At 47.6% G+C, this 16578-nt stretch overlaps 1 protein-coding gene across 3 annotated transcripts in view; it reads left to right on the top strand.

The window, feature by feature from the left end:
- The window catches only part of ANKH (ANKH inorganic pyrophosphate transport regulator), a 123928-nt gene that overhangs the window by 77132 nt on the left and 30218 nt on the right, over positions 1 to 16578 (top strand). For all 3 annotated transcript variants that reach the window (XM_037063029.1, XM_037063027.1, XM_037063028.1), the window contains exons 3-6: positions 6586 to 6704; positions 9572 to 9655; positions 14065 to 14235; positions 16308 to 16442. In XM_037063029.1, the coding sequence (XP_036918924.1) occupies positions 6586 to 6704; positions 9572 to 9655; positions 14065 to 14235; positions 16308 to 16442 (509 nt within the window). The remainder of the gene's footprint in view (positions 1 to 6585; positions 6705 to 9571; positions 9656 to 14064; positions 14236 to 16307; positions 16443 to 16578) is intronic.

Below are 16578 nucleotides of genomic sequence, written 5' to 3'. Positions count from 1 at the left end.
GTTTGCAGCCAGGGGGAGCTTTGGACACATGGTGAAGGTCAACCAGAGTGAAAGTGGGGAGAGTTAAAAACCAACCCGGGACTGAGAGGGCAGAGTGACCATGAGTAAACGGGAGGGAAGGAGGTCTTGGCAAGGAAAGGATGTGGGAGGCACACAGGCGTTTGTCAGTCGGGGGAAATAAAGCAAGAAGGAGTTCACTGTTAACGTGAGAGGTGGGCTCCACTAGGGCGGGAGCAGGTAACCAGGTAAGGGAAGTCTGGAGCCTGAGACTGTAGAATAGCTCACTAAAGAGCCCACACAACAAAGGGGAGGGGAGGAGGAGACAGTGGGAAGGCCTTCAGGGAAGGGCGGAGTGGGAAGAGGAGATGGGCAGGGTGGGCATCACGCAGCGAGCCCTGGGCCTGTATCTGAGTAACCTGGAGATCCATTGACACCAGTGGGCATTTCTGTGACATGCCATGGACAACCATGTTGAATAAAGCAGATTTGTTCTCATGTTCATGTAATAATGTTTAATACATCTTTAGCCAAGAAAGATCTGTATATTCTACTTTTTGCTTCTGTATAACCTCAAGGTCTCCAAAGAAATTTTTAATATTTAGAAAAGTTAGATGCCTTTTACCATTCTGCATAATCTCCGTGGTTACAATCTAGTGCCTTGGTTAGGTGCCCTCAGATTATTTTTGTCAAAGGTCGTGTATTCCACCACGCTTTCAGTCATTGGAGAAATCCCAGTCCCCAGCATGAACTTCTCTACCTTAGATTTTCTTCCAGTCTAGATGAATTTGGATGCTTCATACTGTTCTGTGTCTACTAATAATTTATCAATTGCTAGAGGGTCAGTTAAAGCGATTTCAAATGTAAGCATCTTCAACTTTGAAAATACCGGCTTCAAACATAGCTCCTTACCTTCACGCTGCGTCATCCCGGGCATCAGTTACCGGGCGGCAGTTGGACATTGGCCATAGGCTCGGGTCAAAGAGCACCGAGGGCTCTGTCACTGTGTCTGCCCCAGCACTGGGTCTTTTTCATTAAGTTTGCAGTTGCTGAAGAATTTTTCTTCCTTGTGTTTCGTATTTGTTTTCTCTGCTTTTTTTTTTCTTTTTGGACCGCACCAGTGAGCCAGGCAGTCTCCTGCCCTTGAGAGTTGCACAAGGCCATGGGTGTCCCCAAACATGGCTGGAGCAGGTCTCACTAACCACACAGGCACTTCCTGGGAATGTGTGGTGCAGACTGTGAGACGAGGACGACTCAAAAAAAAGTATCCAACAGCCCCCCACCCCAAAATCTTTTGCAGTAAGCCAAGTGAGGAGACGCTTGGAAGTGTGTTGGGCTGACAGATTTGAAGATTAGAGTTTCTAGTGGCCCAGGAGTTCATATCTGTGCTATGCACGCCCATAGCCTGGCTCTAGATACCAAATTGCAGGAGCCTTTGGAGTATTTTTGCCTTTTTGTCTGTGGCCTTTGCTGGACACTCGTTGCTAACTGCCCCTTTTTAAGCTAAGCTGCAGTCATTGGTCTTGTCATGGACTCACCTATGAGATACCATTTTTTAAATTGCAGTGTGTGGGGTTTGCCATGGCCAGACCCGAATTTAAGCCAGTGGGCAAGGTACAGCTGTCACCTTACTTCTCTCTCAGTCTGTAAAAGAGAGGATAACTTGATGACCTTGTATTTGGTTTCATTTGGGTTCAACTTAATTTTGCCCTCATGGAATTAGTATTGCCTAGCCTCTGAATTCATATAGATGTAGAAACCACTGCTGTGGATTTCTTACTTCTTTATACATTTATTCTCAACAGTGACCTGTACGGCCCCTTCCCCATTCCAGAACCGCCTGGGCAGACAGCAGAGCTCAGAGGAATGACACTGTCACAATGAACAATTAAAGTTGTTTCTGGAGTGGTTCTGTTTCAGTCTTCCCTTGTCAACAAACTTCTTTGTTATTCATGGATCATAAAGCAGCCCTGTAAAGTATGAATAGCTATAATTTGATGTAATTTAAACCAACAAGGGTGCTAGGAATGAACACGCAGTTTCAATGTAGTCTCACAATTTATTGCTACGTAACAAATCACCCCTGTACTCAGTGATTCCACACAAAAGCACCTGTTCTTGCTCACCAGACCATGGGTGGGCTGGGCAGTGCTTTGGGGCGAGGCTGTGCTCACTCCCCTGTGGTCAGCTGGCAGTCCGGAGGAGGCTCTGCGGATCTCGGTGGGTGCACTGGGGCTCTAACTGACTGTAGGCTGGTCTAGATGGCTTCTTCTGGGACATTTTTGCCATCAGCCTGTCCCAGCCACCTGTCTGGGGGTTAGGAATTCATGCGTTTATTCAGTCAATATGTATTGAGCACCTCCTACATGGCAAATACTGGGCTAGACCCTGGGAATCCGGACATGACCTCGGCGTGTTCTCTAGAGGAAAGCAGACACCACACAGTAAATCATCATGAAACCTGCTCTTCCAAGCCTTGATTCCAGTGAGATGGAATTTTTGCCCATGGGTTAATATTTCATATTAACTTTACTTACTTTGTGGATAGGTTTATGCCTTCTCTCCTAGGCCTGGGCAACTTGGTACCTCCCTTCCCATATCTTCCAGATAAATGTGGCACCTCGCGGATTACAGATGGGCCGTGTGTCTGTGACGTAGCCTGATGCAGGTGACCAGGTTCCTCACAGTGCCTGACGCATAGAAGTCACTCAACTGTTTTTGGTGAAGTGATTTAAGTATCAGCCATACAAGCACACACTTCGGAACTGATATGTTAGAAACACAGGGGTGAAGGTACCGGCCCCTGCCAAAAGCCTGTAAACAACACATAGGGGGCCAAGCAGTAGTGAGACTTTCAGCATCAGGAATTGGGGAATGTGAATTAGAAGGAGTTCCCCAATTTGCCTCTTGGAAATACACATACTATCCTGTTATTAAAATGGGAGGAGGGCTCTCTCCTCGATTCCCATGGGAAAATACATGTACATAGATGGTTTGGTTAATGTTAATATTTCATGGCATTTTGCAACAAGGGCTGGCAACTACTGGATGAACAAGCTTGAGAACCACTGATGCTGGCAACAGTCCGTGACCCTGGCAGGCTGAGGTCCGAGGAGCTAGGGATTGGAGTGGGCCCTCTGGTTTCTTCTTGTCTAGGCGGGGTCAAAGCTGTCACCTGTAAATAGGTCAGGTCAGTGTCCCCTGACTGCAGCCCTGGCTGGGGATCCATTTACATCTGTTTAACAACCTTATCAAATTTTTCTTTTCAACATTCTGCTCTTCAGAAGGAATACAAGCTGTTTCTGACCAATCTTGGATGAGCAGTTGATAGAAGTTGAGGGTTACTAGATGTTGTCACGGCAGCTAGCCTGGTAATTAGGGACTCTGTGCAAAGCCCTTCAGACAAATTACCCCCAGCCATCAGCTCCAGCCAGAGACAGCTCCAGGGCGCAGGGCAGGACGGGAGGGAGGAGGGGTAGGGGAGGAGTGAAAACCAGTGGCTGGGATTTCACATTCCTGGCTCACAGGGTGGAAACAACCTTTGTAGTCAGGATCAGACTCTTCTGCTGTTGTAGGGGAGGAGTCAAAGGAAGGGAAAAAAAAACAGGAGAAAAAGCTTTCCTTGGCCTCTGAATGTTTCTAGTACCTAAAAGAGAAAAAGAAGAAAACAGCAGCAAAGGTGACCATGGACCCATAATCCATTTGGGACCATAGGTCCCAAATTACCCTGGGACCTGAGGAGGCGGAAGGAGCCCAGCCCAGCTGCAGGCTGGAAAAAGCAGGGGCGAGAGGGGCATTCGGTCAGGAAGCCGGGCTGGGCTCATCACCCATCAGTCCTTCAGTCCTGTTAAGCTTCCTGTTAATGTTTCCTTCATTACTCTGCAGAAAGGCACTGTTTTGACGTTTTAGTTAAAAAATATCCTAACGTGAGTAAGTGTATTTACAAAAGGTAGAGAAGCTTGTTTCTATTGGTCTCTGCGCTCCAAGGCCACACAGCAAGCACTATGACCGCTCTCAAGGGCAGGGCCCTGCTTTCTTGCCATTCCCCGGAGTCTCACAAGAAAACCATTCTCTCCCTCACGTTCTCGGGAGCCGCCTGTGTGAGTTTGCTCGTGCGGAACCTGGGCAGCTCAGACAACAGCACTGTGTTGTCCCCCGGGTCTGGAGGCTGGAAGATCAAGGCATCGGCAGGGTCAGTTCCCTCTGAGGCCATGACGGTGAATCTGTCCCGGGCCTCCCCTTACTCCTCCAGCTTCTGATGGCTGGCTGGCACCTGCTGCCTTCCTGGGCTGTGCAGGCATCACCTGTTCACCTGGCGATCCCCTTGTGTGTGTCTGTCTCTGTGTCCAAACTTGAAGGACACCAGTTCTATAGGACTGGGAGCCCTAGCCCGATAGTCCAACATGAGCTCGTCTTAACCAATTGTATATGCAGTGGCCCTGTTGCCAAATAGGGTCCAAGGACCAGGGGCTATTATTCCAATAAGAATTTGGAGAGGATGCAGGGCAGCCCACAACAACACCGCCCTCTAGGTCACAGCCTTTCATTGGTTTTGTGGTCCCCAGCTTGGCATGTACAGTCAAGTCCACTCAGTTGGTATTTGAGATCGACCCTAACCTTTACCAAGGAGGTTTAGCTCATGAGCTATTCATAGCCAGCTGTGGGCTCTTGCACTTGGCATTGCACCACTGTGCTCACCAGCATGACTGCCTTGTTTACGGCCAGTGGCCTCCGCCAGGGTGGGGCAGTGCTGTGGGCAGGGGCAGCACCGTCTCCTCGCAGGTCCCAGCACAGAGAACATCTCCCGACTGAGGGAAAACAAATGGACAGGAAAGCAGCAGCAGCAATGAACATGGAGACAAAATGCCCAAGCTTCAGCCCCTAAAGTAGACAGTGTGTATGACAAAGTCGCATCGTCCTGTTACTTTGTGATTCTGTCAGCTTCTCTCAGGTCTGAGTGCCTCAGTCCAGCCTTCTCTTATCCATTGTCATCGGTCTGCTTTCTGATCCAAACACAGACCTCACAGGTGCCTCCTTCCTCCCTTGTCCCTTTGTCCCTTGCCTGTAACTAATCCCACCTTCCCATATCTTTCCTCTTTCTGCCACATGTCACCTCCCCTCCTGAATGTATCTTCTTGCTGCCTCAGTGGCCCTGCAGGCCCCACCCCACTGCACACCTGACACCTTTGCTTGCCTGGCAGCTTACCTGATGGATTTTTCCCTCCACCTCTCCCTGGAGGGTTTGGCCCTCTCCTCTTGTGTTTGCTCCCCACCTCCCTCATCCCCCTGTATGTCTTAGCCCTGCCTGTCTCTACCCCTTGAAATCGCTCACGTGCATCTCAGCCCCCGGTGGGATTCCCAGTGTGCATGTAAATACCCTCGGTAGCATCCCAAAGACCTCACTCAGTTCCCAGAATTCAAGTCTAATCCCGACAGAGGATGGAGAGTCATTTCTCTGTACCAGTTAATGTGGTAACAAGTCATCTCCCAAGCTTTGCAGTGGGAAGAGGGTTCTTTCTGTTTCTCATGTGGTGGGACTCCCACGGTCTTCTGTATCCTTTCTGATTTCAAAGCAGCTTCTGTGGTTGTCAAGGACAGAAACACTCATATTTATGAAAGACTGGAAGCAGCAGGGGCCCCGCCATCAAAGCCCTCTGTAAAGCCCCGGGAGAGACACAGGGATGAGGACCTTCCTGCAGAGTCTAAGCACGTGTCAGTGAGGTGGGAAGATTTCTCAGTTTATGTCATCCCTGCTCACACTGGCCGTCGACGCGCTAACACACGAGGAAGGCCCTTCTCTTTCTTCCCTTTCCATCCGCTTGGCACCTGCACGTTCATTCAGCCCACACTGGTGAGGTGCTCGTTCTGTTCCCGTCACACCCTGGTCACAAATCCTGGCGGTGCAGGACCTTCCGAAGCACCTCAGAGATACCACTTTTCCACTGGACAGGGCTATTCCTCAAGAGGCTACTCTCCGCCCCCAAAATAAAACCAAATGAACAGCAAATGGTGAAAAGCTAGCTGTAAAATTGGTACTGAAAAAGCGTGGTAACATCTAGGAACTTTCTCATGGTAAATGATTAAGAATACGTGTAACATTCAGCTTCAAACCTATCCATCAAGCCTTCTTTTATAATATCAAAATAATGGAAACCACCCAAATGTACGATAATAGGAGACTGAGTAAACTGATACTAAGTAACCCACAGAAAGGAATTCAGTGCAACAATGAAAATGTGGAAGCATGTCATGAACAGGTGTTCATGGTTTACAAAGGTGTATATAGAAGTATGATCACATCACGTTTTATGTTAAAACACATGTGTGTCCCCACACACAGCCACCATACACCCCCATAAGAGAGCTGGGTGGCTAGATCTCAGAGTCTTCACCGGAGTACCCCCTGGGCATTCGTAGATGGTTTTCTTCTTTTTGCTCATGTAAATATCCTAATTTAATATGTATGTATATATATATATATATATATATATATATATGATTTAAAATTGTGTTTCAACTTTTGAGAGAGAAAACACAGCTTTTTCTAAACACCGCCCTGACCACCCTGTGTGTTTGGACCCTCCACAGCCTACAGCGACCTGGGCTACTACATCATCAATAAACTGCACCACGTGGACGAGTCCGTGGGGAACAAGACGAGAAGGGCCTTTCTGTACCTTGCCGCCTTCCCTTTCATGGACGCGATGGTGAGTGGGGAAGATTGCCGGCTTCTGTTGACTATAGTATTGTGTACGGGGTGGGAAATTGGCCGTCTTAATCGTTCTTATGTATGCGGTTCGGTGGCACGAAGTGCGTTCACACTGTTGTGAATCTTCAGAGTTCTCTTCATCTTGTAAGATGGAAACTCTGTCCCCATCAAGCACTGACTCCCCATTGTCCCTCCCCTCGATCCCTGGCAGCCAACCTTCTACTTTCCGTGCCTATGGATTTAACAACTCTAAGGACCTCATATGAGCAGAATCACACAGTATTTTTGGGGGGGGGTCACCAGCTTATTTCACTTCATATAATGTCTTTAAGGTTCATCCATGTTGTAGTGTGTGTCGGAATGGCCTTTTTCAGGCTGAATAATACTCCACTGCATGTATATACCACAGTTTGTGTTCCAGTCGTCAGTGGACATTCAGGTTACCTCCACCTTCGGGCTACTGTGAACAGTGTTGCTGGAAACGTAGATGCGCAAACATCCTTCTCTGTCCCTTCTCTTTAGTTCTTCCGGGCATATGCCCGGGAGTGGAATTGCTGGAGCACATAGAATTTCCTTTTTGGTTTCTGAGGAACCACCATACTGATTTCCACTTCCCATCCCACAGTCAGGAGGGTTCCTATTAACCATTGACTTTGAACCGGTCCACCTGGTTGTTTATTTTATGAGAATTGCCTTTATTTTCCGTAAGTTCTGGCAGGCAGCAAGAGAGCCCACTTGAAAATTTTGGTTGAAAGTTTGGTTACAATGTTCTCTTCTAGTGTGCCCAGGATTAAGGGATTGGGCTAGCTTTCTGACACACTTAGCACTTGTGAGCCGTAAACCCACAGAGATTTTTAGAGTAAGAGCCTTTCGAATATACTGATAGGACTTCATCTCGTAAACACCTGCTTTACCACATTAGCTGAGGGTGGCTTGCTTCCGTAGATTAAATTCTTTGTCATGATTCTGAAGAGCTCATACAGTGCTTTTTTTTTTCTTCTGTCCCTCTGCATTATAGACATAAAGGAGACTTAGCAAAATAATACACACACACACACACACACACACATACATACACGCCAGTTATGTCCAATGCTGGAAAATAAGCCCTTTCTTTGGGCTTCATTTTAAATTACCCTTGGAAGAAGACTGAAAGGTATGTTCATCTGTACAGTTTTTACCGCCTGTACCTCAGGTTTTATATGCATTGGACACACGAAGTAAGTGGATTTCTGGGTGGAGGTGAGGCAGCATCTTCCCAAATGTTCCCAAACGTCTTAGATTATTGACACCTTTCTGAGGAATCTCTGACGGCTTTCCACCAGTTTGCAGGGCAGCCTTAAATGTTTAACTCTCGGGTTTGACGGAAGGTTCTGACTCTCCATTGTTGTGACATCACTTTGGTGGGAGAATTTAGCCATCAGAATGCTTATACCGAGATTTTCTTTTTTCTTTTCACCAAGTGTAATTACTCTGATAGTGGACACATAATCAGAACAAACGAGAAAGGCGGAGGGGTAGGGGTCCATAGAACCAGGTTCCCCAAGGTGTCCACACAGGCCTGTGGTGGCCCCACAGAGCTTTCATGTCAGTTAGAGAGCGGGATGAAGGGACCCTGTTCACATCCTAAAGGAGAAAAAGCCTAACCAACATCCTGACTGGTCCATGATCTTGCTCTGATGCCTGCCCACCCGTCTGCGTCGGGACTTTGTCAACACACAGAAGAAGTACAGTCACACGGTGAATTCAGGGAACTAGGGGCTCCAAGGAAAAGTGAATCAGAGACTCCCGGATGCCCTGTATTCCACTTTCCTTCCACTGTGCTTATTTGCCACAGTAGAGTTTCTAACACTTGATGTGCCACCAAAACATGTGGGATTAGTATCCTTTCTTTCCATGTTTCATCTGCCAATTCCTCCAACAATTCCAAAGTAAGAGACTTCTACTAAAGAGAAAAATAATGAACATTTATAAAGAGCTGGCCATCTCCCCAAACACACACACACACACACACACACACACACACACGCAACCCTGCAGCGTGGCCCTGATATATTATTGGTTGGAGAGAGAATATTTGAAAACCACAAAGCTTATCATCCAGATGGCTTTTGGTCAGCAAATAGAGCCCAGAAGCTGTTATTTGCAAATGTTATCTACAGTTTGCATTTCTTTTCTCATCTGGCACCTTGGGACCTGTAAGCTGAGGAAGGAAGTGGATGTAGCGGCTGCTGTGTGGTGTTGACACCGACCTAGTTAACCCCAATGAAATGTGATTTCTGTGTGAGTCCAGATCGGCCTTTCCAGGTTAGAAGGATGATCCTTAAACCTATCCTACCATGAACTTCAAACCTTCTTCAAACCAGCCGTCCCCTGGGCTTTTCATTGTCTACACCCCTTCCAGGACCTTCCCTGTTCATTTCCCTCAAAGACACAAAGGGGCAGATCAGATCTCACCAAAGGAAGAGGAGGAAATAGTGGGGCCCTGATCAGTCAATGAGAACCGAGTTAGAGCCCTCACTGTAAGATGCTTTATCTACTGAGAAGCTGCCAGAGAGACCAGGTTCCTCCATTCTTAGTGTCCCCCCAGCTTTCCCACCAGGCACTGGAACCTACCGTACCCTAGTCTGCATACAGCTGGTGCTAGATAAATACTGTGCAGCCACTGATTTCACTTAAAAATCTAATATGCCTGTAGCCACCAAGCCAACTTACAGCCATTTCACCAGCTGAAGATTTACCAACGTGCACTACTAAGATATAAGGAGGTATAGTCTGTTTCAGGGATGTCCAATACATCCCAGTGACCGGAAATAGTGTGATACCAAAGGTGTACCTCATGCCGAATCTCTTTCCTTCTGGCAGGCATGGACCCATGCTGGCATTCTCTTAAAACACAAGTACAGCTTCCTGGTGGGATGTGCCTCAATCTCAGATGTCATTGCTCAGGTACGTGGGGCCTGTGCGTCCATCAGCGCTCTCAGAGCTCTGCTCAGGTGAGCAGCAGAACTCACGGGTGCCCCCATCTGTCCATTCACTCTGTGGTATGTTCCTGCCTGCCTTGGATCACATGTGGGCTTCGGAAAATGTTTGGGAAAACGAACCTCCTATGATACAAGCGTGTGTGATCTTGCTAGAATGAGGGTTTTAGGAAGTTAAATTTAGTATCAGAGGTTTTGGCCTTTATTTTTAAAGAGCTTGCATGTGAAAGGACTGTCAAGTTGCTGCTGGTACATTGGGGAGTGGTCATAGGGTCACTGTGCACTTGGCTGTGTGGGCACTCGGCCTCTGTGTGGCCTGTCACTCGGTTCTAGAGAGAGCTCTTAGGAATCATCCTTAAATGTTGTTTGTCATGCTGTTGCCACGCAGGGCTGCCGTTCATGCATCATTTCCCCTCATTTAAAAGAACCAGGAAGCCAGATGCTGCCCGAGAAGAAGGCTTCATTGCACTGTCTGCTGTGTCCAGCTCCCTGGGGTCTGGCACGAGCCCTGGTCTTCCATTCTCCTTCCTTTCATCTTCCACGAGGATACTGCATGGAAAATTTCAGCAGAAAATGAGATCTCATTCCTATAATCTATAAATTAGACTGGGAGCACGATTTCTTCATAGAGGAGGAGGTTACACTGATTTCTAAGCCCACTTCCCAATTCTCAGTTCTGTTCTCTGAACAGTTCTGTGCATTTCATCCTGGTTTTTCCCTGCTGTACATGCCAGCCCTTTAACCGTCTCTTTGAAATAACCTACTGTTAGACTGTTAGTCCCTCCCAAAAGACCAAGAGTTAAATTTCCAGATTAATTGCATCCGCTCCATGGGTCGCGATGAGAAGTTACTGAAACTCGCTCCTGCTGGCTCGGTGTACATGCAAACCTATAGCCGTTCTCCTTCTCAGTTTAAACTGGTCCTGGCCCCTGCCTGCTGGGATGGCTCCCAAGTTTGGAATAACTGTGTCCGGTTAGCAGGAGCCATGAGAGCTGGATTCAGATGACATCTGGTTTTGGCATATTGCTGGCGAAGTAGTTATTTTAAGCCTTGCAGTTTGAGCTCCTACCACAATTTGGTTGGAGAAGTAAACTTGATTTTTGTCCTTAAGTCTTTTACCCCAACCCTCAGCTCCATTGCTTTTATTACCTGGGAGCATTTGTTAATTACCAAAGTTGAGAATGAGTAAATAGATCCTAGGCAAAGTCCTTTGAAACACCACCTTGGCATAGCTAGATAACAAGTAATCGTCAGTGATAAAATTGGAAACAGCTTATAATGCTTCAGCCTGCAACTCCCACTGTTTAAAAAGTTTACCAAGCCCATTGGTCTGACAGCAGCACAAAAATGCTCTCGGTTCGATTCAGACATGCAGTGCTTCTCTGGGCCACTGTTATTGGAATAATTCTGTGTTCCACCCCATTGCCAAGGGATTTACGAAAAGGATTGCTGTGTTTATTTAATTTCACAATCACCTGGACGTTCTCAGCTCACTCGGTATCAAAAGGAGACTTCTCTTGAGGCCACAGGACCTTCCTGAGACCTCCAGTCCCTTAGCCTGTCTGCTGTCACCCACCCTCACCTTCCCAACTCAGCCAGTCCGAGGGTCTGGGCAGGTACCTGAGAACCACCCCAGAGCGTCCCGCTTCACTCCCAAGCCTTTTCACTTTCAATCTAGACTTTTTCTTCTTTTTCCCTGCCCTCTTTTCTCCGCCTCTCTTGTGCTCGCCCTGGTCTAAAGGATCACGCCCCCCACCTGCAATACCTGAGATGCCTCATAACTCGCTTCCACCTTTCTGCCCTGGCTCTTCCCTGTCCTTCCCCACTTGGCCACAGCAATCTGTTCTCAGTGTCATTCTGGCCGCCTCACCCCCAGGCATGGCCTGCACCGTGCTGAAGACCGTGGGCCCTACTTCCTCTCAAACCAGGCACCATCCTTTTGTCCCCTTGCTCTCTACATACCAGGCCTCCTTTCAGGCCCACAGTGAGGCCCGGTCCCCCTTCCATGGGGTTCTTCGCCTGGGTCCCTCTGTCCAGAAGGAAATATTCTGTCTCAGTTCTTCCCACCTCCCTCTGACTCCTGCTTCCCATCCCCCACTACCTCTGCTGAGGCTGTAGGTCTCAGACACGCTCCACATGGGGTGCCCGCCCTCACCCCACAGCTTGGCCTCCTTTCCTTCAGAGGCTTTGTCGTACTTTGTCAGTGGACGCTCACTGGCATCCTGTCTGATCAACCTTTCTGCCTCTTCCACTAGACTGCCAGCCCCAAGATCACAGAGTCTGGGACTGTGCTGTTTGTCACTGAATCCCCAGCACCTGGTATGGGGCCAGCACATAGCAGGCTGTCACTGAGGAAATCCTCACCACCGAGACAGCAGGTTTCCCTCAAAATAACCTGACATTCTTTGATGGCTGTGTCAGATTCCAAATCACCATTCGGAATTGAAATGCAAAGGCTTGAGGCTTATTTTAAATTGCTAAGTGATACAACGCACCATGAAGATGTGAGCACTACAAGTATGGGACCACTTGGCACCAGATCATTACAAAGACAGGAGAGGCTGACAAAATGATCTTCACCTTCATCTTGGGAGCATTACTGGCCGAATGCACCCTCCTACCCTTCCATCCCACTCTAGCCCACTGTACTCCTCAGGCCATTTTCTTGTTATCTCCACATTTAGTGCTTTGCCTGTGGCTCCCTGTTCCTTCAAGTCCAAATCCTCCTCCTTAGTGTTACACAGCCATCCTGGTGGCCTTGGTGGAAGACTTCCTGGACTTGGCAAAAAAGCAGTTGGTTTATACAAGTTTTGTCTCTAAATGTGATCATCACAGTTGACACTGTAGGTTTGCATATGTTCGATGTTACGCTTGCTTATAGATACGCTAGTCTGAGTTTGCACGTTAGGTCACCTTAGAGGCCTCCCATTTCTTAGAGAAATACATGGGCATCTTGGCCCCAGCACAAAACTCTCAACCTTCTGATCCAAACACAGTGGGTTCTTCACAAGGCTTCACCAGTGGGTCTCCACAGCCTCCAGTTACACAACAGTTGTTCCACTGGGGAGCAGCAGCCGTGGCAACAGCCCCGGGCATCTCTGCTCCCATCACTGGGCTCTGTTGTATCCCCAAGGAGCATGAGTATGAATGTGAACGTGAGTGTGACTGCCAGTATCACCCCAGTTTGTGACCACTCACATTGCCTGTGCTGCTGACAGCCTCATGTGACCACGCAGCCACACAGTCCCTCTGTCCTGCATTCCCCTAAGGACATCTGTGCCAATGTCCATCTCATTTACTGGGGTGGAGAACGATCCCCTTGGCACAACGTCAGCCAATGCTAGAAGCAGATCACCTCGATATCCAACACTTCTATTTCCTCCAGAAGCGCTTCTCTGGATCCCTTTTCTGTGGCCACTGTGGCCATGAGTGGCCATTCAGTGAGTCATGCTCAGTCTCCTGCTTATTTAACTTTCTGTCCCCACTGATTTCTTGCTGAGGCAATGGTCAGGATAAGTCTCCTTTGGGCAGGATCACTCAGTAGTGGTGTACTGTACATGTTTATCAGCCAGTAGATATTTGGCTGTTAAGGTTGATGTAACTGAGGGGTACCCCCCTCCCCCAGTGCCCCACTTTTGCACTCAGTACTCCTCTGTGAGCTTCAGAATGTGTGGGTCCCCGGACTCTGGACAGAGGTGAGGCTGCTTCTTGGATTTCTGCACAACAGGGAGGTTAGACACATTCATACCTTTGCTCTAGAGATTTTGTTAGTGTTTCTATCCCTCTTGATTATTTTTGACCTATTCCATTTTTATGAGTGAATATTTTAATTTGGCTTGTTGCATGACTAATATTAGTGCTTTCGTAGCCTTTTTAGGGAATTTCATCTTATAAACACTAACGTCTACTTTTCTGTATGCCGTCATCATTGATCACCACTCTGTTTGTGCATGTATGTGTACATGTATGTGTACATGTGTGTGGGGGTGGGTAACTGAGGTCCTTATGTGTGGAGTGCATGTGCGCCTCAGCATCCACTTCAAGAGGGAAAAGCACTAATATGTCTTTGGGAGTCTGGGGGGCCAATGTTTCTACACATTTTCAGCAAAAACCTTAATCAGATGTGTGGCTGCCTTAAAACAATCTTAGTGGTGAATATAACAAAATGATCGTGCGCTCACCCTGTGAATCCCAGATGTCTGACCCTGCGTTCTATGAGAGCAGTGTTGCGCCATGGCCCAGTTTCTGTTCTCTTTCTCACCAGCATCGAGGTTTTTGCTTAGAAATCCATTTCATCCGGGTGCAAGGAACCGGGCTGTAGGTCTGTGGATCGGTTCTGTCTTCTCCCCCTGACTCGTCCTGTCTCCCCTCTCGCAGGTCGTTTTTGTAGCCATCCTGCTTCACAGTCACCTGGAGTGCAGAGAACCCCTGCTCATCCCGATCCTCTCCTTGTACATGGGCGCCCTGGTGCGCTGCGCCACCCTGTGCCTGGGCTACTACAGGAACATCCACGACATCATCCCCGACCGGAGCGGGCCGGAGCTGGGGGTGCGTCTTCAGAACTCACTGACAGGCTGTCTGTACCTTTGAGTGGCATAGAGTTTGACCCCACCCTTCTATGAAATGGGAAATCAGCCAAATAAGCACTTGCTGAGATGTCAAGTGCTAGGCAGGGTCCTCGGGGCCAGACAGATGGAGAATTCATGAACTCTGGAGATCAGAGCAACGTTGCAGGTCACTTACTTCTGTGTGAGACTGGAGCACAGTGAGTCAAGTCGGGCCAAGGGGTGCATAGAGCATTTATGGTCTTTCTTCCTCTCTGTGGTCAAAAGTAAGTCATTCTACAGTCAGCCAAGATTTTAGCTCCCGTGGTTCCTTTGAACTCACATTTAATTATCTTGAATTTCTAGCGGGGATCCATGCTTTGTTCCTGCCTTCCATGTTGTCCAATACAATCACGGCTGATTGTTCAAGCACCTTCTCTGGAGTGAGAAGAACTTTTAGGCACCATAGGGTGACACAGAAAAATTTTAACTATGGTCTCTACTGTCAAGCAACTCTGTGTCCCACTTGGCAGATAAGACCAACGCAGAAGCAACAGGTGTGGCCCCAAACATAGGCACAGTGGGAACACAAGCGCCCCTGAGCTGAGAGGAGAAAGTTAGTGATGTGGGCTGAGGCGCCTCCCTGGTGGAGGCAGAGCTTGGGTTGTGCCTCGAAGTGCAAATAAAATACAAGCAAGGTATAATAACTTTACACACATGACCAAAGCTTCCTGTTCATCATAGGTACACACAGTGTCTGATTTCTATGCATGCTGATCTTTTCCACCACTAGGTGTTAGACATCATTTAGGTTTATTTCCCTCCAGCTATAAGGTACATACACGTGATCTTATGTATTATGTGGTCCTAAGTAAATTACCACACTCTGACCCCACCTCTGACCACATGTGACTTTCATCACATCAGAACATTAACTGGATTGCCCACTTGCCTCAATCCCAGGTCAGGCCACCAATAAAACCCAACCTAGTTATTTCCACCATGAGGACAACCACATCAAATTGGTCTTAATGGCAATAGTCCATCTCTTAACATGCAGCTGCCAGCAAAGGGAAATAAGTTAAAATGGCTAAGATGGCCCCTTGATGTCACTTCTATCTTCTTGAAGCATCAAAACCAAAATTAAATACTGGAAGCCAGGCTTTAAAGAGCATACACCTCTGCCATAGAATCCTTAATAAGTCACACTTTCTCCACCATGCCTGTATAATTTTTGCCCTGGTCAGGCAGCTCAGTGGGTTGGACCTTCGTTCAGGACACCAAAAGGTTGCAGGTTCAATTCCTGATCAAAGCACATACCAAGGTTGCAGGTTTGATCCCCGGTCCTGGCATATATGGGGAGGCAGCCAATGAATGTTTCTCCCTCTCATAGTTGTTTCTCTCTCATTCTCTCCCTCCCTTCCTCTCTCTCTAAAATCAGCAAACATATCCCCAAGAGAGGATTTAAAAAACTATGGTAACTTTTTGCTTTTAAGAGTTACCTCTTGGTGCAGGTGAAAGAGGGTAAAGGGAGGATAAATGGTGTTGGAAGGAGACTAGACTCTGGGTGGAGAGCACACAGTGCGATGTGCAGATGACGTGTTGCAGAACCGTGCACCTGAAACCTGTGTAGTTTTATTGACCAACGTAACCCCAATAAACTCAGTTTTTAAAAAGAATAATAAAAAAGAGTTACCTCTCACTGACACGGCTTCTAGCCAGTGGGCATAATGATTTAAACAAACACGAATTTCCAACTCTTTTCTCCATCCATGGAGTTGGTTTCCACCTGGCTTAGAATTGCCCTGTTTGGAAAATAGTGGTCTGGATTCCTCAAGGCTAAATGTGTGTTTTGATTTCACAGTAGCTTGCCAACTGTCTGAGTTCATTTTGTTTTCATTGTACATTTTATTTTAATTCAACTTGGCTTGTCTACAGAGGCTTTTCCTTACATTGGTTTTAAGTATAGTGAATTGACTCATGATTGACATCTAAAAGGAAGGCTTTGTCTCTGAATTGTTTTTCCTGTTCTGCTTCCAGAGTTTAGTGAACTTTTGCCTCCATTTCTCAATGCAGGGAGATGCGACAATCAGGAAGATGCTGAGCTTCTGGTGGCCGTTGGCTCTCATCTTGGCCACACAGAGAATCAGCAGGCCTATCGTCAACCTCTTTGTTTCCCGGGACCTTGGTGGTAGTTCTGCAGCTACGGAGGTAGGGCGGTTTCTGGCACCCGTTGTCACCTTACAAAGAATGGGGGCAGGGGAAGGGGATTACAAACTTGTTTCCAATTCATCTGGAGACCTCAAGTAATTCAGTGAAATGAGATTAGATGACATGTTCGCACTAG

This window comes from Sturnira hondurensis, unplaced genomic scaffold, assembly GCF_014824575.4.
Source record: "Sturnira hondurensis isolate 20B ecotype Veracruz unplaced genomic scaffold, ASM1482457v3 Scaffold0014384, whole genome shotgun sequence".
NCBI lineage: Eukaryota > Metazoa > Chordata > Mammalia > Chiroptera > Phyllostomidae > Sturnira > Sturnira hondurensis.
This window is presented reverse-complemented; position numbering and strand designations above follow the sequence as displayed.